We start from the raw sequence: 24,271 nt of genomic DNA on the forward strand, positions 1-24,271 counted from the left end.
TGTGTTATTTGATAGTATCCCATAAATCTCCAACACTGTTTTTAAGTTTTCTAATTTCTTCTTTTTCTTCTTCTTTGATCTAATTGAATGATTTCCAAAGTTTTGTTTTCTAGGACAATATTCCTTCTTCTTCCATGCCAAGTCTGCTGTTATGGCTTTCCACCACATATTTTATTTGGTCTATTGAATTTTTCATTTCTAATATTTCATTGTGATTTCTCTTTAACATATCAGTTTCATAGGAAAATTTTCATTCATACCATGTATGGTTTTCTTAAGTTTGTGGATTTGATTCTGGTTGCTTAAGAATAACCTATGTTTACTTTTTAATTCTATTTCCAGAATTTCCTCAATCTCTTCATCCAAACATTTAAATATTGAAACATAGTTGTATTCCTTTAGGGGGGGGGTAACAGGGTCTTCTTTATTATTGTTTCTTGAATTTCTTCATTTGTATTTAGTTAAATACAATGAATAAATTTGTGGAGTTTTTTTTTCTTTTCATGGTAGAGTTTTTTTTTTTTCTTTGAGCTATGAATCTATGACTTAATGTAATGCCTGCACTTTTATTAAATACCCAGAGGTATATGATTGGTATGGCCACGGAGCTCTGGTCAGCGCTTAGGTGTGGGGTAATTTCCAGAGTAGCACACAGGTGGTTATAGTAGATCTCAATGCCTGGGTGTGTTCTGAACCATTATAAACCCCACAAGTGTTCTGCACAGTCTTCACTGTGAGCACATTTTCTGCTGCAAAGACCTGTTATTAGTAACCAAGGAAATCCAAGCATGTGGAGCTGCAACCAGTGATTGCCCACAGGCCCCACTATACCCTGTACCTTTTCATGTATCCACCAAGTCTCTACAGTCTCAGTACAAAAGGCCCCAACAGACTCCGAGTGCACAGGTTTCTCTGCCCTACCAGGCTGTCCAGTCAATAGAGTGGCAAATGTTCCCCGAGACAGTTCTGCCTAGGTGTCTTGCTCCTGGGAGTCTGTGGGTGCTTTATTGTCCTCTGAGGTTGACCGCCTACCTCCCTGTCAGGCTCAAAGTCAGTGGGGACTGCCTAGTATTCTCTTTGCTAGAGTCACTGGATCACATGCATACATAAAAGTCACTGGCCAAATGTTGCTATCTCCTTACCATTACTGCCAGTACTGCAAAAAACAGGGAGTCCTCCTCAGCCAGTTGCTGTGCATGTGCACAAATTCTTCTGCAGTTCCTGCTCTAATCCAAAATGATGCTCACTCCTTCTCATCCAAGCAGCAGGAGCTTTCATGGGGAAGTTGAGGTGAATTAAATATGCCCCTTGTCCTTCCACTGGGTCCGTGGACAACCTGTAGCAACTGCTGGCCTCCAAAGCTCCAGTCCAGACTCACACTGTGACTCCCTCTGGCTATATCACCATGGGTTGCTTCAGCCCAGCCTCACCTCTGTCTCCAAGCTGCCTCCTGCTCCAGCTCTTGGCTGCTTCAGTTGTGCTTGTGCTGGTGTTCTTACTGCATGTCTGCACCTTCCACACAGGTCCATGACATTCCTTTTCCTATTGTAGGATTTCCAGTGCAGTTTTCTCTCCTATTCTATCCTGAGAGTGTACTCCCTATCCTTTTTCTTCCTGTTCATCTGTAGCCTATCACAGTGTGTTGGTCCCAAATTCACCATCTTGGAATCTCACTATAGTTATTCTTATCACAGAAGAGTGAGTGAGTTGTAAGAAGAGTCAATTCTGTAATATCACCCACAAACCTCACTCAATTTGGAATTTGGCTTCGAGACTACTAGAATGAAGCCAGTGGGGATTCATAGCAGAGACAATGCTCCACAGAGAAGCAGATTAAGTCAGAGTTGTGAAGTTGGAGGGTATTTGAAATCTTCAGAATTATTTTGATCAATGTGAAACCTAAAGCAACTTTCATTCCTGGGAGATTGAAACGCTAAGACAAAAGGGTAAGTCATAGTGTGTGTACTTTTGTGTTCTATAACACCTATGGAGATTCTGGCTAAAAATGAACAAGTATTTCTGATAGGAATTTGAGCCAATAAAATGATATATTTAAAACACAGTTTGGAAAAATTTGATAAATAAATTATTCATGAAAATATGCATGGCTACTTTTTTTAATCTCTCAAAAGTGTTCCATCCTCCCCATGCCAACCCACAGGCATGTGAAATTTCCTTTAACATTTCCATGTTTTTTCTTAAGTATGGAAATCAATGTCAAAACCAAAACTGTCTGTATGACTTCTTCCTCAGCATTTCCAGTTGATTATTCATGGAGTGCTGAAGAGGAATGTGAAATAAATAAGACCAAATAGCAGTGCTTATTTCCAGATGACTTCCCATTATATAGTCATTCATGTTCTTACAATTATTTTGGTTGTTTATCTTGCATGTTCATAAATCTTGTATGTTCATAAATTGTAATTTTAAATATAATTAGAAATCAGTGACATAACTCAAAGAATGATTTATTACACTCAGGAAGTACTGAGGGCAAGCAGTCTTAAAGTAAAGCACCATATTTTTATAGGTTTGAATTAAAAGCTCTTAATTTTGTAAAACACATCTAGACTATAAGATTAGAGATCAGATTATCCATTATTATTTACAGCCAGTTGGATCTGTAAAAGAAAGAAATTACAAAATAAGTCTGACATGATACAAAGCAATTTCACACCAGATGTTTATCTAGATTTTAAAATTAACTTAACCCCATTTTTTTTTAGTCAACAAGTATCCTAGGCCAACAGTACCTGTTCAACAGTCTAATACTTGAGGTTGTCTCTAAGACAAATAAGTGTGTTCAGGCCACTGTCAGACATCTTCCAACTTCATCCTGCGAGTAGATAGCTGAGGTGGTCTACTATTGAGTATATACAGTATTATAGTCTATAGATTATACACCACAATGGAGACAGAATAAATCCTGTCACTGTTGATGATTTAATCCATGGAGAACCTACAAAGAGAAGAAAGGAAACAAAGTACAAATCCATTCTCTAAGTACTTCAGATGAAGGAAGCTGACTAAGATAGACTCAGGGGCATCTTCCTGTGTTCTACATATTAAACTAGTCACTTATCTCTGATTAACAGCAAGCATTGATGTTGACTTTTCTTTAGACCTAATTTTTTCCTGGGATATATTTTTTACCATCTACCTTTGGGTTAACACAGAAGTTTGTAAGTTTGAAGCTTGTAAAAGATGACCTATTTTATCTATGAGCGCAGCAAAATATTTACCATCAAACTACAGTACAAGATAGTTCTTGAACACCCATGGTTGTTTTTAACAAGAAAATTAACAGGAAACAGAGGGAAATATCTGAAAGTTTGTGGCAAACAAAGGGAGATCAAGGATCAAAGGAGAGAGAAATACATAGGAAAGTAGGGCCCTCATTCATAAGGGTGATAGGTGCTGAGTGTCTTAGTGCAAGAACATTTCAGCTCTCTTATAGAGTTGTGAAAAAGTGAAGAGACCAAAGGGGAACTGATGCCATCCATCATCCTTTTACATTAAATAGGACTCCCACACTAATTCACAACCTTGAAAGTGCAAATGATATAATACTGGCAGCCAATGTGAATGTAGGCAGGTGTATCATAATTCCAATGACTTTAGAAAGAATTCACTCAATGTCATAAGTTATAAGAAAAAAACAAACAATGACTACTAATCAGCACCATAACTCTTCACTACTGGAAAGAATGCCCTCCCCTATGTGCACTAACAAGATGTAGAAACATGATTCTCAGCTGGGTAAGTTTGACTTCCCAGAATTCTGAAAACTGTCCAGAGACATTTCCAGCTGTAACATAATGGGCTTCACTGCCTTCCAGTGGATAGCTGTCATCCTCCTAAAAACAGCACTGGCCTGTGCCCCAACTATTATCCAGCTCAAAATGAGTATGGTGCCCAAGTAGAGCATTTTGGCATAGGAAAAGGGTCTATATTCCCCCCTCTTTCAAACTCTTCACCTTTTAAACCACTTTTCCAATAGTTTGAGATATTGGGATATTTTTGCATCATGAGCAAAGTTTTTCATAGAAGAGTGGGCACAGTAGGCAGAATTTTAAGGTGGCCTCTGACTTATGCACACTGTGTTATGCCCTGCATTTCCCTCACCCTTAGATTAGCGCTGAGTCTAGATGATTAAGGATGGCAAAGCTGATATATAGACACTCCTATTGTTATGGCCTTTGACATGAGGAACCACTTGAAAGACTTGAGGGAAATTCCCTTGCTGGACTGTGTACTGTGGTATGAGTGGGAAGTACAAATATACCCTAGGAACTGAGGTTAGATGACAAGTGACACAGAGAAGCTGGATCTCTCAGTCATGTGCCATAAGGAAATAAATAATGCTGATGATAAGTATGTATTCATGAGCAGATAAATCTGATCCTGCAGATGACAGCCAATGCATGTAGAAATTTGATGGTGTCTTCAATTATGACTGTAGCCCTTTCTTGGCAAGGGGGTCTTTCCTGGTCTCCTGGGCTTCCTACTCTACCATGACTGTTTCTGCCTGCTTTTCTAGATGATTCATTCCACAGTCCTTCTCTCTCAGATCCTCCATGTCCCTGGATATTTCCTGTAAGCATGATCAGTCCCTAAGTTAAACTAATAAAACTAAGAATCCTGTCACAGTGACTTCAGCAAGGTGTTTCAATACTAACATATCTAACATGTTGAACCTGCCTAACTTCTTAAAATAAAGCTTTCCAAAATTATATGGTCAGAATCTTATATTTTCCTGTATAACTTATTTCACTTATACCAAGTGTTTAAGTATTTTTGCGTCTTACTCATTAATGTGATTCAGATTAGAAATATATTTTTATTCATGCGCATGGTTTTTACATTCTGTGTCTCAGCAGTGTGAGAAGAGGAAGACAACTTTACACAAGAGAAGGAAATGAAGAACTGTGATTTTTATGCTGTCCAGTCTGATCATAGTGACTTCAGTCCACCAGATTGAAACCTTAAGTACTCAGTGAGACACACTTAACCAACATCCTCTGCCATAAAAATCTTAGAAGCAAACTCATAAAAGCTTACTTCAAAGAGAGGTTGTGAGGAAGAAATGTTAAATTAGGAACTTGCCTTATACATGGTGCTCCTAATTCATTTATTCAAGCCTATTCAGTCACTGCAAGAATAAAAAAGGCACTGAGTGCTAATACTCCTGTGAGCTGTGTGAAGTGTATATTTTATTGGAGTAGCAACAGAACAACAGAACAGTAGGCTCCAAATAATCATTGATAGACAAAATTGGGACAGGAGGGCATGGTGGTCACACTGACTACGATGTCATCAGTGTGACAGACTGGTAAGGGTCTTAGAAGTTGAGGGGATGGGAGAGAAGAATTGCAATAAGAAACACAATGGTAAGCCACATTCGGAGCAGAGACAGGTGTGATGACTCTTTAGTGGCCCTTCTCAAGACTCTGAAGTTCAAGTGGTAAGTAACAATTTATTCCAGAGCTAGAAAGGAAGTCTTGGGTAAGATTCTCTCTATTATTGATTCTGGAGGACCCTGTAGTAATTCTGGCTATGTAGTCACCATTCTAGCAGACAATAGAAAGCCCCTGCCTCAACTGTCACCACATGATATTTCTCATCACCAAGAAAGACTTGAAACCTGAGGATGTAAGGAAACATCCACCCTCATGAGCATTCATCCTGCAGTGTTTGGCACTCACACAATACCTGTGCCAGTCCTCACGCAGGAGCAGTGATGGGGGTGGATGGCTAATGATCACATCACCAAGTCACAGGGTTAGGGGAAGAGGAGTTACAGGATTTGATCTGTGTCTGAGGTATCCCAGTACCCATCTGCCCAGACTCTGTATCTTTATGAACGGTGCTGCCTTCTGTGGACATCTGTCTCCTTGGGATCTTTCCACAATTTCATCACTTTCTATTTTCTAAAATGTGCATCTGACTGGGCTCCTGTGTCTACAGTATGCTTTCTCATCACTTTCTGGACCAGTCTCCTAGTGGAGGGAGCACATGGAGACAACTCAATTACGGCCATGAAAAGTTGAGTGCAATTGCCAGGCTGTATTTTGAATACTTTCCTGAACCTTAAGGAAGAGACTTCAATCAAGTTTTTCACATTCATGCAGGAAGCCTCTAGGGGTAAATGTCAATCAATAACCATGGGCAAGTGCTAGGAGCAGAAATAATATTTTCCTATTCCTGAGTCCCAAAACCATTAAGATTCAACAATTATGATTAAGTCCTGACAGTGAACCTGGTCCTATTTCCAAAATTTCACAAGTGAGATTTGATGTTCTGATTATAGAAATAGACTAAACTATGATCAGAGTGTTGGTAAGTGACTGCTCACCTGCCACGTAGTATCAGCCAAGTGACTTTATCTTTCTATGCCTTGCATTCTCTATAAAAAAAGGGCAATGATTCCTGATGCCCAAAACTGTTTTTGAGTAGAAAGAGTTCCAGATACAGACACTCCTCAGCTAGTGTCTGACAAACCCTAAACCCTCAATAATTCTTAGATATCAGGATTTGGAATGTTACACCTTGTGATGATTTAATTGATGTTTTCTCATTCCCTGTTCACCTCTAGTATCCACAAAGTAAGGGGTCTTTTCAGATTACTTCTCATTCTCAAGACAGAGACTGAAATGTAGAAGACCTCCAGACTGAAAAAGGAATGATGAACCAAGAACACAGGTTTTTTTACTCAATTCTGTCATCTTATCATGTGGATACTAGTCAGGCAGTAAAAAGCACTGAGTTCTGGCCTCACTTCTACCACAAAGGTAAGTCATTGTCTCCAGATGAGTGTTACTGTGGCTATGACAGCCTGTGAAACTTACATACACAGAGGCCTTATCTCCTAAACACAGGCCTTGCACACAGGCCTCTCACAAACACAGGATAGCACATCACACAGGCCTCTCTCTCTCTCTCTCTCTCAGAAAAAATATCTGGCAATCTGCCTCAAGGGTGTCCTACATGCATAAGTGTAAGGAATAGATCTCGCTCCTCCCTTACTTGAGTACCAAGAACACACCAGAAATCATTGAGTAAGTATTAAGAATTGGACATGAAAAGTTCATAGTGATGTGGGAGAAGATGTTATGGAAATAACCTCTGTGATCCATCCAAAACAATGAATGCAGTGATATGCTCTTATGAGGTTCTATATGGATTTATAGAAACAACTATCAATCCCATCTGTACATGCTCAGGGAAGACTTATCCTAAGAGGTGAAATCATATTGAAATATTCTAAAGCATTACTTTTTCCAAATCTTAAACTGTCTAAGGAAAGAGCAAGGTCAGCTTTGCAGATCTGAAGTCTTGTGATGCTGAGAGTTTGGAAATCATGTAAAATAGACAATCAGAAAGAATCTAGTCTCAGAACAACCAGGACACACCACATCCCAAGGACCCAGAGGAGATAGACATAAATATATTAAGACATGCAGTATTTCAAATAATCCACTGAAAATCATAAGTCGTATAGATGCAGGAGTGCCTGCTATTCTGTATCTCCCTCCCATACCACTTCAGTCAGACTCTGGAAAGATGATGCTGGGATCTGCAGGACCTTGGGAACCCTAGGTCATAGAGGTCACTCAATAGCTCTTCAACATTAGAGGTCCCCAGACCTAACTGTCAGCAGTGGCTTTTGAACATAAATCATTGAGGTTCCACAGACATAGCAAGATGGCTCAAGTGCATTACCTTTTGCATGAGTTCAAACAGATCCTGGGCACCTGCTGCTTCTCAATTTCTATTTGAGGAGATCATGTTGCAGAGTGTGAGAATCACTTAGATTAGACATAGCAGCCCTTGGGTTATGGTGAAACATTCACCAGTAAAAATGAGGAGACTAACACTTTGCCACACTTGCTTTCTCTCAAGAAAAAGAGATCTCCCCTTTATGCTTCTCCTCCTGTCCCCATTCTCAGCATCTTTTCTCTGTGTCTCAGTGCTCTGACACTCTCCATATTAATTGTTTCTCTCTTTTAACTCATAGCAGCTTCTACCTCCAAATTACAACTTGGCATGATCTTTCCACACTACCCACTGCCAGTCCCCACATCCATTTATAACATCTCTCATTTGCATAATTTAATTTCTTTCCTGGACAGCTACTAGATTACTAAGTTTCCAAATTCCATGAGGTAAATAAATTATTGGATGGTCTTGGGTCAAGGGTCCAGAGCCTATTAGTTGGTTTATTTTATTTATTTGTTCTGCTTTACTTCATTATTTACCATGTTGTATGCACTACACTTTACTTCTTGCCCCTTCCTAATTATTTTTCTTGCAGCAATTGTTCTCAGGGAATCTCATTCAGTCTAACATCTTTAAAGGACATTTGAAAGCTCATGACATCTTAATGTCTACCTACAGCCCAAACACCATCTTCAGCTTCTCTTATATTTAGTATACTGCCTTATAATAATAACTTATTTACATGACTTACTAATCATGATGTCTAATTGCCAGCTCCAAACTTACCTGCCCTGACCATATTTATCTCTCTTTCTTTCTTTCTCTCCCTCCCTCTCTCTCTCTCTCTCACACACACATACACACACATACACATGTATATACACACACACACACACACACAGAAGTCTGCCTTCATTACACATTTGAGTAATCCTAAACTACTATTTTCTTCTCATACCAAGGCAGGAGTCAGCTAAGGGTTAATTGGGGAATCTGAGAAAAACAAATTCTCAAATTATTTTGTAGTCTTAGTGTGTTTTTCCTTTTTCCAGTCTCTACCTCCTTGCCCTTATACTTGACCTTGAGGCAGTAGACAAAGAGATAATTGGGGAAGCTAAGGAAAAAAGTTGCAAGCTTGACCTTCATATGCATGTGGTAATGTCCAGATGGCTTACATGCCAGATGATCTCAGAACCACACGGAGGGTTGCCGCTCACCAAATAACCACCCCTATAAATATACAGACCTTAACCACATTCAAGTGGCTTTGGTCTCAGCCTGTTGCCAGCTCATATTTTCATAATGAGTATACTTTACTTTCCTGTAATAAACATTTATTTCTTTACTCACTGCTTGTGTGAGCCTCATTCAATTCGTTGTCTGAAGTTCAAAAGAGCTTAGTCATGAACTTTCCACTCTCAACTCCAATGATACTAAATATTTAAATAAAAAAAAAATAGCTATTTCTGTATTTTGAAGATCTGATCTCAAGTCCATCTACCTCTACCGCCAGCATTTTTCATTCTATTCCTACATGACTGCATCTCCTGGACTGCTCAAAATCAATATTCTCAAATTGGTACTTATTTGGGGCTGGTGCTGTGGTGTAGTGAGTAAAGCTACTGCCTGGAGTGTCAGCATCCCATATGGGCACTGGTTGTAGTCCTAGCTGCTCCTCTTCCAATTCAGCTCTCTGCTATGGCCTGGGAGATCAGTAAAAGATGGCCCAAGTGCTTGGGCACCTGCACCATCATGGGAAACCCAGAAGAAGTTCTTGGCTCCTGGCTTCAGATCGGTCCAGCTCTGGTGGTTGCAGTCATTTGGGGAAATGAACCAATGGATGGAAGCTTGCTCTCTCTCTGCATCTGTCTCTCTGTAATTGCCTTCCAATTTTAATTTTTTTTTTGACAGGCAGAGTTACACAGTGAGAGAGAGAGACAGAGAGAAAGGTCTTCCTTTTCCTTTGGTTCACCCTCTGAATGGCTGCTGTAGCTGGCGCGCTGTGATCTGAAGCCAGGAGCCAGGTGCTTCCTCCTGGTCTCCCATGCAGGTGCAGGGCCCAAGCACCTGGGCCACCCTCCACTGCCTTCCAAGGACACAGCAGAGAGCTGGACTGGACGAGGAGCAACCGAGACAGAATCCAGTGGCCCAACCGGGACTAGAACCCGGGGTGCCAGCACCACAGGCAGAGGATTAGCCAAGTAAGCCACGGCACCAGCTGTAATTGCCTTTCAAATAAATAATAAATAATAATAAAATGTTTTCTTAAAAAATTGGTACTTAGGGGCTGGCACTGTGACATAGCAGTTTAAAGCCCTGGCCTGAAGTGCTGGCATCCCATATGGGCACAAGTTCTATTCCCTGCTGCTCCTCTTCCCATCCAGCTCTCTGCTATGGCCTGGGAACGCAGTAAAAGATGGTCCAAGTCCTTGGGTCCCTGTACCTATGTGGGAGACCTGGAAGAAGCTCCTGGCTCCTGGCTCCTGGCTCCTGGCTCCTGGCTCCTGGCTCCTGGCTCCTGGCTCCTGGCTTCAGATCAGCTCAGCTCCAGCTGTTGCGGCCATCTGTGGAAGACCTCTCTCTCTGTTTCTACCTCTCGCTGTAACTCTGTCTTTCAAATAAATAAAATAAATATTTTTTAAAAAATGGTACTTCATAGTTGCCTAACAATAAATCATTTATTTGATTGAATCTTATCATATTGCTGCATAAATATCCTTTAACTTCTTTAGTCATAAATATACATCCCTGATTAAAATTTTATGTTTTCCCATTCTACTCTGATTTTAATGACAACATCTCTAATCTAATTTGTATTTCCAATATGATCCTGAGTAAAGCCTTCCCTTTCCCTAGGCCTTGGTTTCATAATGTATAAAATGAACTCACTCAAAATGAGCACAGAAATGTTCAGTAGGGAGATCTGTGGGTCTGTCACTCCATTGGAATGTGCTAAATTGGAATGAATGTATGGTCAAAACAACTCTGTGAAAGCCAGTTTCTAATTTGACCATCCATCACATCCATCATGAATATCTTTTTTGAAGAGATAATCTTCAAAGCACTAATATTTAAGAAAATCTCTGCCAAGTCTGATCCAGAGAGAACACAACAGAAATTTCAGTGACAACTCACAACAAGGAGTGTATACTTTGTAAAATATTTTGGTAGGATCTTCATAGAAATGTATGACTGCAGCTGCCACAAAAACTCTGATATGCAAAGGAATCTGGTTTCCACAATAGCCCTAAATTACATATCCAGACTGTCAAATTCTGAGCAAAATGAAATTAACACTTTTATAAAAGAAAATTATGTTTCAGTCAAAAAAGGCATAAACTTTCCTTATGAAAAATTTATATTTAAAATTTTATTTCCTTATGAAAAGTATAATTACTTTTAAAAACATTTAGTTAAATACCCTACAAATGCCCAGAGGGTTAATGAAAGCAGGAGAAAGATGTATGATTGTCTAGTTTATACTGTGCCCCACCAAACTATACAAGTGCTACCTCTTAATCAAAATGTAAAAAGTAAAAAATGTAATATAAAGATTTTTAAACATTAAATAGTGAATAAGGTATCAAGATATTGAGGAGATGATGATATAAATATGGAATTAAAATTATGAAAAAATTTAAATAACAGTTTTGAAGAGACAGGAATCAATGAACATCAAGAGAAGGCAAATGAAGTTATCTAGATGTGTTACATGTTTTACTTATGTTATTTAGTAAAACACATAGCAAATGAAAAAATAAACAGGCAAGCTATTTGTAGTACACCATCAATTGTACTAACGCATGCATCGTGGGATACCCATTATGAGTGGAGAAGGAGAGGCAGAATATTTAGAAAATTATGGCAAAAAATATCCAAATATGACAAAACACAGTTATCTGCCCATGTAAGATAATCAGTGAAGTCTAAGAGGATGGATCATAAAAATCTGCACTAAGAAACATTCTACTAGAGTTAATGTACAAATAAGAATGCACAATCCTAAAAGGAAAAAAGAAGTGACTTTCGATTCACCAAACACCTTCAAATAGGATAACAGCTGATTTTTTGTACAAAACAATATCAGTCAGAAGTTAGTGGGTGGCACATTTAAGTCACTGAAAGGGAAACAACCACAGCTATCAGATATGAATTCTGTATTAGATAATGTGACAATTGAAATTGTGTTCCTAGAACGGCCATCAATAAGTGAGAAAAGAAGTTTCTTAGGCTAAAATGAAGGACATTATGCACTAACTAAAATCCATATGAATAAATCAACATCATAGATATTGGTAACAACATAGATATATGTAACAGTCATGCTTTTTTCTTTATGTGTTTACTTATTTTTTCTATGTCAAAGTCCAATGCAAAAAAAAAAAAAAAGTAATTATAAAGCCATGTTGAGGAGTACAGAATGTTTATGACCTAGTGGTGTTAAAGCTGTATTAGTGGACACATATTTAGTAATGGGACCCGAAGCTTTTGTATGTGGGAAGATTTTTAGTGAATATTTTATTTTTATTTTAATGACTGTCCACAGTTCATTTCTTGATATACAGGAGTAATTTGAAATATTCACAATCCACTGGAATTAAAAAGCAAATTTATTTGATGAAACACTAATTTGAAATCCATGTGTAACTTTTTCATAATCTGTGTTTTCCACAAAACATTAAAGATGACCTTCTAAGTAAACTCATTTAATTTCTTCAGTTATCATTCATAATATCTGCCTCTAAGTCACTTATTTTGTAGTAGTCCATGGAAATAGGTTTTCTGGGTACTTTGAGTTGAAAATAATTGGTATTTTAATATAGAGGAAGGAATTAATACAAAATTAAGCTATGTTTGAAGATGGTATGAACAAAAGTAATTTGATGAATCAGAAGGGTTAATACTCAGAACATATAATATTAGGCACTACTATAAGCCACGAAATATTTATGGGCTTAATAATTCAAAGCTCCAAATTAATTACACAGATTCAATAAAAAAGAAAAAAAATATGCTTCCAAATATATCAGGAGAGAAAAATCAACACAGAAATCAGCCATTTTCACTGATTCATTAAAATCTATCTGTATATAAACAACAATGAATGCACTACATGAATATAAATAATGTTAAGTAATTTATTTTAAAGTTTGACTAATTAAGCGTACAAAAAAATGGACAACATTATGAGAAGGAAGCAAATGATAAAGTTCCTTTTCAGAATTCAGATATAAGTGTTTAAGTAAAAAGATATATATATATATTATAAAAATCTGTCATTGTTTCTCTCACAACAGAAATCCAGCATATCATAATTTCTTGGCACTCTAATGACAGTAGTAACCATCAAGTAAAATCTAACAAGTGATTTGTACCTACATGTACATTTCATTAAGATTATTTAAGCTAGGGCCGGCGCCGTGGCTCACTTGGTTAATCCTCCACCTGCAGTGCCAGCATCCCATATGGGTGCCAGGTTCTAGTCCCAGTTGCTCCTCTTCCAGGCCAGCTCTCCGCTGTGGCCTGGCAGGGCGGTGGAGGATGGCCCAAGTGCTTGGGCCCCTGCACCCGCATGGGAGACCAGAAGGAAGCACCTGGCTCCTGGCTTTGGATCAGCATAGCTCCTGCCATTGTAGCCATTTGGGGGATTAACCAATGGAAGGAAGACCTTTCTGTCTCTCTTTCTCACTGTCTAACTGTATCTGTCAAATAAAAAAAAGAAAAAGAAATATTAACTCACAATTTAAATAGACTATCCAGAAGGATTATTTTTGTAGAGTTGTGAAAGTGCCAATGAGGAAAAATGATGATTGAAGATAAAATCCTGAATTTGGACAATTAGTTCTTGCCAATATTAGGTTAACGCTATAACAAAACAGTAATTGAGAACATTGTAAGGAAATGTAATAACTCATAAAAATTGTCAAAATATTGTCAGTTTTCTAGTATTAAATTAAGTTCAAATTAAATTTTAATATTAAACTAATCATATTCTAACCATTATCATTAACTTACAGTGATCTGGGGGAGAGGAGTATGTTCCAAATAAAATGAAAAAGGGATTTCTCATGAAACATGATTGTCTACTACAGAAAATCTATGTGAAACATTATCTTGTATACTGTAAATAATTGTGTTTTGGGGGGAAACTGTTATATGTCCAACAACTTATAGTGCAGAAAGTTAAAATAATCAAATGCTGTAAGATTCACCAAAATGTCTAATAAAGTTGGAAGAAATATTTGAGAACCCCCCAAACTAGGAAAGCAAACCAAATAAATTTTTCATGGAAGGAACAAAACTAAGAAACAGATTCTTCATTCATAAAGGACTTATGAAGATGAGGAATCTTTTTGGGGTGTTCAGATTGGAGGGGCAAAAACAATAAAAGAAAACTAACTGCAAACATTCCAAGGTGATATCTCACTATATGAGAAATAATCTTAACTACTTTTTCACACAGAAATAACCTACCAAAATAAAATTTCACATTACATAAGCTTTAGACAGGGGGATTATCTTTAAAACATGTAATTCAATACAATGCAGATGGGAGAATCACAAAATACATGAAAATAACAAGCACCCAAATGAATAAAAAGGCATATTTGGGAAACAGCAAGTAAATTGAGTTTACTTTATATAAAATGTATGTCAAACATTAGACTGAGCCAAAGAAAAAACTACTGAACATAGTTAGTAGAAGTACAATAAAAAGAGAAAATCAATAGAAGTTAAAAATATAAACCTACATATACAAAGGTTAGAATGAAAAGGAATTAAATAATCTAATTGTGTGGATTATATAAAAGATATCAAAGAAGCTAGTCTAAGAATTACTTAGTGTTCAGGTATCCAAAATTGACAAGAAGACACAAATCAGTGAATTCAGAAAAGTGGTAACATCAAAGAAAAGACTTAAATGAGAAAAGGATGATAATCTGCAAAGACATGAGAAAAATCTCCATAGTTTATATATGTGAAAGCAGAAATAACTATTAACAGATCATTGAGAAACTGTCAGTAAAACTAGAATTGGATGCTTAGTTAATATGCTTTCAACAAACAGTAATATGCAGATTACCTTCTGAAGTAAGATCTAAGGATTAGGTAGCAAAAGCAGCTTCATAGATGCCAAGTCTAAAGGAAAAAAATCCTACATTAAGTTTGGAAAGTTTAAGAAGTAATTTCAATACATGGAGACCATTGAACTAAGGGAGGCATTGCCAAAGTAAAAAAAAAAAAAGGTTACAAGTAAAAAGACAAGTAAAATTCTACACATTTAAATTAAAATTAAAATTCACTAATTTTTTGAATATTTAACAGAGTTAGAATTCAGCTTTTCAGATTTGTTTCATCAACTTGTTAAAATTGTCATATCAATCACATTTTTCAGAGTACCAATTATTCTTTTATCAGAACTAAAAAATATCAAAGGACTGGCCATGGCATACACATTTCCCACAAGTCTCTGGACATCCAGGACAACTGGATCATATTTCCACAATACAGTTGAGAAAGATGACATTGTGATATCCACACAGTACATGATCACAAAGAAACTCACCAGGAGCAGGACAGTATGAGTGGCCCTTTTTGCTGGGGAGGTTCTTGGGGTAACACTTATGCTGTGAAGGTACTCACACCTCCTCTGATGATTAGATAAGAAAATCACCATGTATGCACTGGAGAGTAGCATGATTCCTACAAAGATGTTCTGGGGCAATGCAAGTGTGAAAAATATTTCCATGATGATAGAATTCATTGAGGAAAGTGAGCAATACTTACTGACATTGAGTAGTTTGGTCATGTTGGAATGAGCTACAGTGTAGATGATCATGTTACTATTGAAAGAAAGGTTGAGGGACCAAAAACAGAAGAAAGCCTGAGTAATATAATTTGTGAGTCCATGTTTAAATCTTGACATGTAGAAGGTGCTGGGGCTGATGGTGATGACTTGGATGATGCTCAAGAGGGACGTAGTACTGATGGAGAGACCCCTCATCACCCTGACCATATAGAGCAAAACCTTACATTTTAAGTCATTTAGAAAATTCAGTGACTCGAACATATCTGCAACCACATGACATGCATGAATTAATGAGAGGCACATAGCAGAGTTGGTAAAGTCATTGTTGAATTTGCTCCTTAACCCAATCAGCCAATCTGTGTCTGTTAACTGGACAGTTCAGGCCATTAACATTCAATGTGACTAATGATAAGTGGTAACTTTGCCCTGCCATTTGCCAAAGATAAGTTCTAATATATGCTTTGAATTCCCTGTGATCTTTTGCTGTGAGGTTTCCTTCCTTTACCTTCTTTCATATTGATGACCGTGTTCCTGTGTTTCTGTGTGCAACACATCTTTAAGCATCTTTTGCAGGGCTGGATGAGTGACAACAAATTCTTTCAATTTCTGTTTGCTATGAAAAGTCTTTATTTCACCTTCATTCACAAATGATAGCTTTGCAGGATATAATATTCTGGGCTGGCAGTTTTTCTCTCTTAGTACCTGGGCTATATCTCGCCATTCCCTCCTAGCTTGTAGGGTTTCTGATGAGAAGTCAGCTGTGAGTCTGATTGGAGATCCTCTGAGAGTAATCTGACGTTTCTCTCTTGCACATTTTAGGATCTTTTCTGTATGTTTCACTGTGGAGAGTTTAATTACAATGTGTCATGGTGAGGATCTCTTTTGGTCGTGTTTATTAGGGGTTCTGTGAGCTTCCTGTACTAGGATTTCTCTGTCCTGCTCCAAACCTGGGAAATTTTCTGCTAATATCTCACTAAAAAGGCCTTCTAATCCTTTCTCCCTCTCCATGCCTTCAGGAACTCCTAGAACCCGAATGTTGGGTTTTTTAATAGTATCCTGAAGATTCCTGACAATATGTTTTAGATTTCTAATTTCCTCTTCTTTTCTTTGGTCTGACTGTATCCTTTCCTGTTCTCTATCTTCTAAGTCCAATATTCTCTCTTCTGCTTCACCCATTCTGTTTGTAAGGCTCTCTAATGTGTTTGTCATTTGATCTATTGAATTCTTCACTTCGTTATGATTTCTCGTCACTATCACAGTTTCCTGTTGTACTAGTTGTTTCATTTCATTTTGATTCCTCCTTAATATTTCATTTTCACGAGAGAGATGTTCTATCTTGTCCATTAAGGATTTCTGTAGTTCAAGAATTTGTTTTTGAGAACTTCTTAATGTTCTTATCAATTTTTTTGAGGTCTGCTTCTTGCATTTCTTCTATCTCATCATCTTGATAATCTTGAACTGGGGTGTCTTTTTCATTTGGGGGTGTCATAGTGATTTCTTTGTTTTTATTACCTCGGTTTTTGCATTTGTTATTTGGCATATTGGAGATATTTGGTTTCTTCACTGTGGTGTTTTTTCTTGACTCCAGATTAAGTGGACTGTCTGTTTTTGATGGAGCCTTAGAGGCTTCAGGTGGGTGTGGCCTGAGAGCTCTGTTTGGTGTGCCAAAGGTGACACTCCCAGGTTAGGTGTGGTAGATCTTCCTCTCTCTCTCTTTCTTTTTTTGATCCAAAAGGGAAGTAATTCTGAACAGCTGAACGAAGTTGGAGGTAGTTAGCAGGCAAATGATATACCCACAGGAGCCAGAGATTGGAAACTCTTTCCCGAGGACCACACAGGGAATCTGTTCTGCCCTCAGAGTGGGCTCAAATTCTCCTTCAGTCTCCCACTGGGTTGCCAAAGTTACGGAATTGTAGCATCTCTGAAGAGTACTCACGTGAATTCTGTGAGTTCTCTCCCGCACTGTCTCTTTTTTCACAGTCTCAGTTCAGTAGCGCCACAAATTTACTAGGTCCTAATCTCCTGTTAATTCGCCCCACCCAGAGTCAGGTTTTTCTGCTAGGCTCAGGGCCGGTGCAAACCTGAGGTCACTCTGCTTATGACGTATGTCCAAGATGGTGCCTGCTCTTTGTCTTGCTCGCCCTTGAGAGGTGAGCAGAGAGAGAGTAACCCGTGTCCATATCAGTCACTTTCTCTCTCTCTCTCTCTCTCTCTCTCTCTCTTCTAGTTAGCCTGGTGAACTTTTCCCCCCTTTAGAGGGTCATTCCCTCTAGTCTCCTCTCTCAACTTGCCTGCTGGTGTCTCAGGCTATTGAGGTTTGGCTCACCTCGCGTTCCAGCACTGGTGTGTTGAGTCTGCCGTGGGTGTCCCGAACTGTGGGCTCCCACGCTCTCCACGCAGGTCCACTGTGAATCACTCATTCCGGAAGAGTTTCTTCTGCTGTTTCTTCCCCTACTCTTCCTTGAACCTGCAGTATCTCCACTTTTATTAAACTGTCTCTCCCCAGACTATCAGTATGCTCCCTTCCTATTCCGCCATCTTGCCTCCTCTAATTTGCTTCAAAGGCTTAATCAACTAGAGCAAAAGCACTATGTATCATAAATGAATAATTATTCCATAAACGTGTATCTGGCTGGTGCCGTGGCTCACTAGGCTAATCCTCCACCTTGCAGCACCAGCACACCGGGTTCTAGTGCCTGTCAGGGTGCTGGATTCTGTCCCAGTTGCCCCTCTTCCAGCCCAGCTCTCTGCTATGGCCCAGGAGTGCAGTGGAGGATGGCCCAAGTGCTTGGGCCCTGCACCCTATGGGAGACCTGGCTCCTGCCTTCAGATCAGTGCAGTGCGTTAGCCGCAGTGCACCGGCTGCGGCAGCCACTGGAGGGTGAAGCAATGGCAAAAGGAAGACCTTTCTCTCTGTCTCTCTCTCTTACTGTCCACTCTGCCTGTCAAAAACAAAAACAAATAAACAAACAAAAAATGTGTATCTGTACCCATGGAACCAGAAAAAGTACCATGACCATATTGACTAGAAGATGAACTATCTCCACATTTCAAGGATCATAATCAATTCAATTATATATTTAAGCAGTGTATGATATTGGTCCCAGTACTTCTTCCATTCATTTATGAGATTGAGCCATTTCGCACCAGACATATGTGTGTAGAGTATTTAAAATATTTATTTTTGTATATATATATATATATATATATATATATATATATATATGTAATTATAGTGTCCTCATACGTTATGAGATGTTTGGTGAAAGAGATAACATAATTACATGAAAGCAAGTAGATAAGGATTTCAATATTTTCTTCTCCTGCCACAGTGATATTTGGCTGATTATCCCTGCCTCATTTCTCTCATTTGGTAAATGCCCACCATGTACTGAAACAGACTTGCTCTATCAGATACTCAATTGTTATTTGTGTCTAATGAGGCTTTTGTTAACATACAGTCTGGGTGAGAAAAAAAAAAACATGGCTCCTGTGGATGAGCAATAATAGATGAAATATAATCATTTAGATGATTTCTTTTGAAAATGCACATTAATTCCCTGTATCTAACAACTGATAGCTGTCTGCAACATATATGTGTACTCAAAAATATCATATTATTTGTTTGTATTTTAAAGCTAATTTTGTATCCTATTTTTATGTGAAAATCTGGCAGTTGCATCATGGAAGGATCACTGAAGGTGCAATAATATGTTGTCGACATGTAAGAAAGGGAATAGAAGAGTTTGAAGATGGTCACTTACAGTTTGGTTAGGGTGTAGTCAAGGAGAATTGAGTCCTTTGTTAAACAAAGTAAATACTTAAACATATTAACATACAGCTCCATTCTCACTGGAAGAACTGAAAATCAGAGATTACTGGGGCTGAGAGTGGAGCCTCTGAGCATTCTCAGAGACAGAAAGTGTGGGCAATGTTCACCTTCTTTATCCTGCCTTTCATCTTATATGTCAAAATATTCACTTCATCTTGGATCATGGTGAGGAAAACACCACAATTAGATGAACCTAGACTTTTTAGCCTTCTCCCCATTAACCCTGAGAGCTGCTCTGGCTGCAACACACTCACCCAGAGCTCCACCTCCTGGAAAGCTACCACCACTGTCCTCTTCTTCCAGGTGGCATCATGCTTACCTATGGGGACCTCATCAGTGACGATGAGATGTTCTATAACATTTGCAAGATGTGCCTGAAGGTGGAGGGGAAGATGGCCAGTGGGCAGAGGGTAACATTGATGATTCCTTCCTTTGCACAAATGCCTCTTCTGAAGGTCCCTAGGGCAAAGATACTGAAAGCACAGTAATCACTGGTGTTGATGTTGCCATGAACCATCACCTGCAGGAAATCAGATTCACAAAAGATTCCTTCAAGAAGCATATTAAAGATTACCTGGAATCAATGAAAGGCAAACTTGAAGAACAGAGACCAGAAAGAGTAAAACCTTGTATGATAGAGGATGCACAACAAATCAAACATATCCTCGCTAATTTCAAAAACTATCAGTTCTATTTGGGTAAAAACATGAATCCACTTGGCATGGTTGCTCTGCTGGTACTACCGTGAGGATGAGATGACCCCATTTATGATTTTCTTTAAGAATGCTTTAGAAATGGAAAAATGTTAACAAAATTGACAACTGCTTTGGATCTATCACTGCTTATTAGAACTGACTGCTGCTTGTATCCACACAACACCAGGATTTACAGGAAATGGGACTGATATTATCTCGAGACCTTCATTTATTTTGGCTGTGATTTACTTAGAATGAAGGCATTGTTTTTAAGGGAAAAATTTTCTTTTAGGTTGTCTAAAAATTATATGCATTTGAACTAAAAAATATAGATAAATAGACTAGGAACCAAAAGACTAATGATGAAATCTCTGGGCTTAGATTAGGCACGTACATAAAACAGAAGCAGTATGACAAAAAGATGCTGTCTATATAAAATCGAGGGCTACCTGGTACACAAAGTATGTTTTAAAAATATTTACTCAAAAGGCAAAAATATAGACACACACACACACACACACACACAGAGGTAGTGAGAGAGCCAGGCATCTCCCATTCACTGGTCACTCCCAGAGATGTCCAAGAAAACTGGCCACAAATAGGAGAGAGGAACTCAATTTCAGTCTCTCATTTGTGTGCCAGGAACCCAGGTACTGGAGCCACTATCTGCTGCTGCCTAGTTGCACCAGAAGCAAGAGGCAGAGGGGTCAGAAGAATATATACAGGACATGAACCAACACACTGATAAGGGATGCAGATGTCCAAGCATCAGCTTAACTCACTGTACCACAATGGTTTCCTCAAGAAACATAATTTTGATAAAGCCTCTTTTCTTATCTTTATGATAATATGAATTATTAAAGTATTGTTATATTATGAGTGGTAACTTTAGGGATATTTGACAAATGAATGTACAATGATATTATAGTCCCTGTAGATTTAAGAATATAAGTATATATGATAGAATTTACTATTTTATTATGTTAACAATGCTGTCTTCACTACAAGTTTTACCATATTTATTATCAATTTGACCTATGACATTGACAATATTAAAATAATTGAGAATTTTTGATACACCAATCATGGGGAGTAGGTTAATTGCATTCATTGATAAAATGAGTCAGTTTGCATATTCAATTAGAAAAAAAATCCTCTCCACCATGATTAGTTTCACAAAAATAGTTTTTTAAAAATGGACAAATTCTAGAAGAATAAACAGGAGAAGCACCCAATAGCATTGAATGAATGCAATGTGTCATCTACTTAGAAACTTAATTTAATGTAGATATAGCACAGAGTTGATGAGGAATATGTAATCCCAAACATTGAATTCCTAGTCTCACTGAGAAAAATTGTAACAAAAGTGTCACCACAGAATTGGGAGACAAAAAATATAGCAGAACAAGGTAACAATTGGGGACACCCAAAAATAGTCCATGAAATTGCACTTTTTTAAAACCACCAGGATCAAGTAGACACCAGGAAAGGATAAAACTGTGTTTTACAGAGGTAATAACATGTCACCCCCAGTACATCACACTGATATGGAATTCATAGCCATAGCAAACCGCCATGTCAAATTTATAAAACAATGAAAAATGCTCTAAGTTCCCTGATCAGGCCCATGTTGGACCCAGGGTACTGGAATATCACCCTCCCTAGGGCATGAATGCAGTTTTAAAATGAAGACTTAAAGACCTAACACTCTGCAATATTTGATCACATCAATAAATGTTTTCTGCTGGTCAGATTTGTTGAAGGGCAGATGCCTATGTGGCCACAAGTGTACATCCCTGCAATTTTGGTTCACTTTATTCACAATATCATGGTTGCCTCCTCTCTTTCTTCCATGTTAAATACTCAAAACTACAGAGAACAGTATTCTTACTCAAGTTAGATAATATGAATAGGAAAGTGGTAATAATTTAGCAATTAAATTGAAATTGAGGAGGGGCTTTTTATACATAAATTTTTTAAAAACAAATGCAGCCTAAATATTTTGAAGGACATCAGAAATGTTGATGGTAGGGATTATTTTTTATCATAAACACTATTCCCTTCATGTGTTAGGAATTATTTTTTTCTGATCTCTTTAAAAATTGTAATTTTTAATGAGTGTTAAAATGTTTATTTAAAAAACTAAATACTAAAAGTAAATTTAGGGCCAGCACCGTGGCTCACTAGGCTAATCCTCTGCCTAGTGGCGCCGGCACACCGGGTTCTAGTCCCGGTCGGGGCACTGGATTCTGTCCCGGTTGCCCCTCTTCCAGGCCAGCTCTCTGCTGTGGCCAGGGATTGCAGTGGAGGATGGCCCAGGTGCTTGGGCCCTGCACCCCATGGGAGATCAGGAAAAGCACCTGGCTCCTGGCTCCTGCCATCGGATCAGCGCGGTGCTGATCACTGTAATGAATTTTTTTCATGGCCACCTGTTGAATTCATTATTGTTTAATATTAAAAATATTATTGCATGGTTTATGGGGCCATGAGGTGAAACCATCCTAAAATATTCTGAAATATCTTAAAATAGTTCAAAACTTAAGAGAACAAAATAAATATCACCAAAACATACTGAAAATCTAGTATAGTTCCAATTCAAGTACACCAAAAATCACAAATATACTTTTCCAAACCTATTAATTTATGGCCTTAAACAATTCACAATGTTGATAATTTCAGGCCTAAAAACATCTGTTCTATTAATGGTGGAGTAACATGTAAGGTTGATAACATGAGCAGACTTATCCTAATGTTCCACTGCAAAGATGCCTGCTTTCCTATAGAACTCACCTGCTCCGGGAGCTCATTCTGTACATGAAACAGAAAGATACTCATCCAGCTAAGTCTCTGATGTTAATCCATTATGAGATGAATCCCCAAGATGTGGTTATAGGGCAGAGATGGCATCAGCTCATCTCCCTCCAGGCCCATAATGTCATTTCTCTTGTGGAAGCAGGACACCTTGGGCTTGGAATTATTAGAAGTAGGAACAAACTCAGGGAAAAGTGAACTTTCCAGGTATCTGGAGACAGCAGAGAGCAGCTGGGTTCCATTCCTCTCACCTACAGACTCATTTCTCCAAGGCAGGCCTGCCTGGACAGGTTTTTATCTCAGTCCTTGTCCACAGATAAAAATAAAACATGTACAAGCCACATCTGATTTCTTAAGCTATCCCCATTGCTCCAGGAGACTCCTGGTGGCATCCCCACTTGTTCTCCTGTGATGTCAAGGTCTAGTCAAGCAGTACTGCATCTGTAAATCAGGAAAATTGCCCCCTCCTCCAATCCTACACAAGAGAAGTGATTGTTTTCCCCAGCGGACATGGCCCTGAGTCAGGGAACCTGAATTAGTTGCAGAATGCAAGCTGAAGTAAGTCAAGTAGGGGGGCTGGCATGGCAAGTTAAAGCCCTGGTCTACAGTGTCATCATCCCATATGGGTGCCAGTTTGAATCCTTGCTGCTCCACATCTGATCCAGCTCTCTGCTATGGCCTGGGGAAGCAGTAGCAGATAGCCCAAGTCTTTATTTATTTATTTTTTTTGACAGGCAGAGTGGACAGTGAGAAAGAGAGACAGAGAGAAAGGTCTTCCTTTGCCGTTCGTTCACCCTCCAATGGCTGCTGTGGCCATTGCGCTGTGGCCGGCGCACCATACTGATCTGAAAGCAGGAGCCAGGTGCTTCTGGTCTCCCATGGGGTGCAGAGCCCAAGCACCTGGGCCATCTTCCACTGCACTCCCTGGCCACAGTAGAGAGCTGGCCTGGAAGAGGGGCAACTGGGACAGAATCTGGCACCCCAACCAAGACTAGAACCTGGTGTGCTGGTGCCACAGGTGGAGGATTAGCATATTGAGCCGTGGCACCGGCCAGATAGCCCAAGTCTTTAGAGACTTGCACCCACACTGGAAACCCAGAAGAAGCTCCTGGCTTCTGGATTTGAATCAGTGCAGCTCTGGCCATTACCACTACCTGGTGACTGAACCAGCAGATTATAGACCTTTCTTTCTGTCTCTCTCTGCCTCTATGTAACTCTGCCTTTCAGATAAAAAAATAAATCTTTAAAAAACTTAATTAGAAGCTTCAGTATTTCTGAAATAAGTAAACATTGATACTTAGTAAATTTAATGTTATTTCATGAAATATTGATATTTATGTATATAAAACATTGATATAACAGCTATAGTCATTTTATAACTATGAATATAGCATGGTAACTTTT

General features: G+C 38.6%; 1 protein-coding gene, 1 long non-coding RNA gene and 1 pseudogene across 2 annotated transcripts in view; 1 reads left to right on the forward strand and 2 right to left on the reverse strand.

Moving 5' to 3' along the window:
* The window catches only part of LOC127488437 (uncharacterized), a 115,623-nt gene that overhangs the window by 29,485 nt on the left and 61,867 nt on the right, over window positions 1-24,271 (reverse strand). The window lies entirely within an intron of this gene.
* On the reverse strand, window positions 15,077-15,790 carry LOC149119381 (vomeronasal type-1 receptor 90-like). Its single transcript, XM_089325253.1, has one exon. It carries the CDS (start codon window positions 15,788-15,790, stop codon window positions 15,077-15,079), a length of 714 nt encoding a protein of 237 aa, XP_089181379.1.
* Window positions 19,673-20,170, forward strand: LOC149119382 (translationally-controlled tumor protein-like; annotated as a pseudogene).

Source organism: Oryctolagus cuniculus, chromosome Y (assembly GCF_051225735.1).
Source record: "Oryctolagus cuniculus isolate XC-2025 breed Fujian yellow rabbit chromosome Y, ASM5122573v1, whole genome shotgun sequence".
Classification (NCBI taxonomy): domain Eukaryota; kingdom Metazoa; phylum Chordata; class Mammalia; order Lagomorpha; family Leporidae; genus Oryctolagus; species Oryctolagus cuniculus.